Here is a 2,500-nt window from a genome sequence, read left to right on the forward strand (position 1 = left end):
ATTAGGATGGATAAAACGGAGAAATCAAAATTAAAATCAATTTTAGTAAACTCGTTGATACTACTTGATCTGTCACCCAGCATTTTTACTCGTCGGTGAAACCGTTGAAAATGAATGCATTATGCAAGTGTTTCCTGATCGTTTTCGAGAGAGTTTATTTATTCTTACTGTACAGTATGTTACAAAGAAGTTATAATAATAATAATCAAAGACAAAGACAAACCGTACAGTAACTGGTCACCAAAATAACTTAACAGATAAACTAGTTGGGTGGCCAATCTTGTATTGCTGTTTTTATTTCATTTAATTAATTGCAAACCTGCCTGCAGTGTATAAGTGGATATTCCGCAAAAGATCCCGTGTAAACAAAATAAAATGAAAGTCATACATGCTTAATCGGATTTCTTAACTTATGTCCCCTGTGCAAAATTTTTCGTGTACAGGAATTTCTGATCACAGCATGTTGTAGGGTTCCACAGTCAAATTAGCAACTCGATTCATTCACCGTTATATTTTTGATTGCCTAGGATGAACTAACGACATATTTAACTAGTTTCCCGCAAGCAGCAGTTGCCTTATTTATCCAGTTGTGAAGCAGCCTCCCGGTCGTTAATTACTGATTCAGATGCACTTAGGCTTTCATTCTCATGTCAATAACTTGCAACGATAACAAATGACGGGCTTGAAAGACAGGCTAAAACTAATGCGCCGAGCAACTCGAAACTTCAACACCCCCCCCTTCCCAGGAAAAGCCCTGGCATTTGAACTTTTGAAGATTGGATCGTTCAAATTCCCGCTCCCTCGGGCCTAAATGGTGTTCAAATGCCCTACCTTATCGTCGGATTTGTCTGTCATACTGTTTCTGCCGTCTTTAATAAAGACCTTTGAAGACCTTTTTTGTAAGCCAATCGCTCACAAATGCATAAGTCTCTCTTTTGTCCAATGAGTAGCATCCTACAAAATAGTATCATAGCTTTGCCACGTGTTCCTCCCTTAGGAACGTCTGCTCAACGGAGCAGCCAGTTCTGTTGACCTTTGTTTCAAAAACCAATCAGCATCAACTTTAATATTTTGATTATTACATGGAGCTAATCATGAGCTTAATTCATATTTATGAATAATGGTTATTGATACTGTCAGAGTTCTAATTTCCGTCGCAATGTACCTATACACTGTTCAGAAGAGAAAAAAAGTGGGGAATTTTTTTTTCAATCAAAATGGGTCGGCCGGTTTGGAGTGGGGGGTGTCTTTGAAGTTAGAGGAGAGTGAGAGTGTGGCTTCAATTGGGGGAACTAAAAAATATCCTGGTCCATACGGGATAATAAAATGTGTGGCGGGTGTTTGTGTACTGTGCACTGTCTACAAAAGATTTTCAACTCAAAAGTATGTAATTCAAAACTGATTTATTGACCTTTTGGCAAACTCCAAGATCCTTTCCACTACAAGGATACTGCTAAAAATCCGAGCCGAAAAGTCTCGAACTAAAATTAAACCCACTACTCTTTCAGCAGGTAGTGTTCAGGGCGTTAGTCTTAACCACAACAAGGAGGGGGAGCTGGGAGTCCAGGTGGTCCCGGAGGGCCAGGGGGTCCAAGAAGTCCTGGTGCACCTGGTAGTCCAGGGCATCCTTTAAGTCCGGGGCATCCAGCAGGTCCTGGAGGTCCTTGGGATCCAGGAAGTCCGGGTGGTCCAGGGGGTCCCATTGCGGCAGGCTTTCCAGCTGGTCCCGGGGGTCCTGCTACTCCAGGGGCTCCCTTCCAACCAGGACATCCAGGGGCTCCAGGGGGTCCAGAACAACCGATAGCACCAGGAGGTCCGGCAGGCCCGGCTGGTCCTGCCAATGGTGGAGGTGGTGGCGGAGGTGGTGGAGGTGGGCAACACCTCTTTGAACCTGAAAAACAAAACGAGGATGTCGAAGCGGTTTATCTTCTGGAAACCAATAAATGAAGGACAGCAAGGTCGACCATCAGTGTGCTTGAATGATGTGCTGCAGGTTAAATTAGCTATGTTTTAACCGCTTGCTAATCACAATGCAATTAAAGCAAACCTTCACGTTGTTGTTACCTATTGCAAGAAAGGTGCGCGCTATGGAATTATCATGTAATCAGTATTGATTATGATTTTACATGGTATAAAAAGCACTTCTGTGTGTCTCATCTTTCCGTCTCATCAAAAAGGACAAGAAAAAAGGAAAGGAACTTTATTTGAGTGTCTTCTAGCGCTGAGGCACTAATTGGGGACACTGTAAACTGAAATCAATGAATAAACGCAAATCAAATAAAATGTTTTTCTTAAGGAGTGGGGAAAACCGGAGTACCCGGAGAAATACCTCTCGATGCAGAGTCTCGGAATCGAACCCGGGCCACAGTGGTGGGAGTCGAGTGCTCTCACCACTGCGCCATCCCTACACCCCCAAAAGGCATCGTGCCGATGAAGCAGTGTCTAAACATTTTACTTTTGATTACTCTTTCAGCGAACACGCTAAAATTTCAAGGGTTCT

At 43.0% G+C, this 2,500-nt stretch overlaps 1 protein-coding gene across 1 annotated transcript in view; it reads right to left on the bottom strand.

Moving 5' to 3' along the window:
* Positions 1-1,392: 1,392 nt before the first annotated feature.
* Positions 1,393-2,500, bottom strand: part of LOC137968985 (cuticle collagen 1-like) — a 2,681-nt gene continuing 1,573 nt past the window's right edge. Inside the window, exon 3 of the mRNA XM_068815497.1 lies at positions 1,393-1,891. Coding sequence (XP_068671598.1) covers positions 1,533-1,891 — 359 coding nt within the window. The 3' untranslated portion in view covers positions 1,393-1,532. The remainder of the gene's footprint in view (positions 1,892-2,500) is intronic.

This window comes from Montipora foliosa, chromosome 8 (assembly GCF_036669935.1).
Source record: "Montipora foliosa isolate CH-2021 chromosome 8, ASM3666993v2, whole genome shotgun sequence".
NCBI lineage: Eukaryota > Metazoa > Cnidaria > Anthozoa > Scleractinia > Acroporidae > Montipora > Montipora foliosa.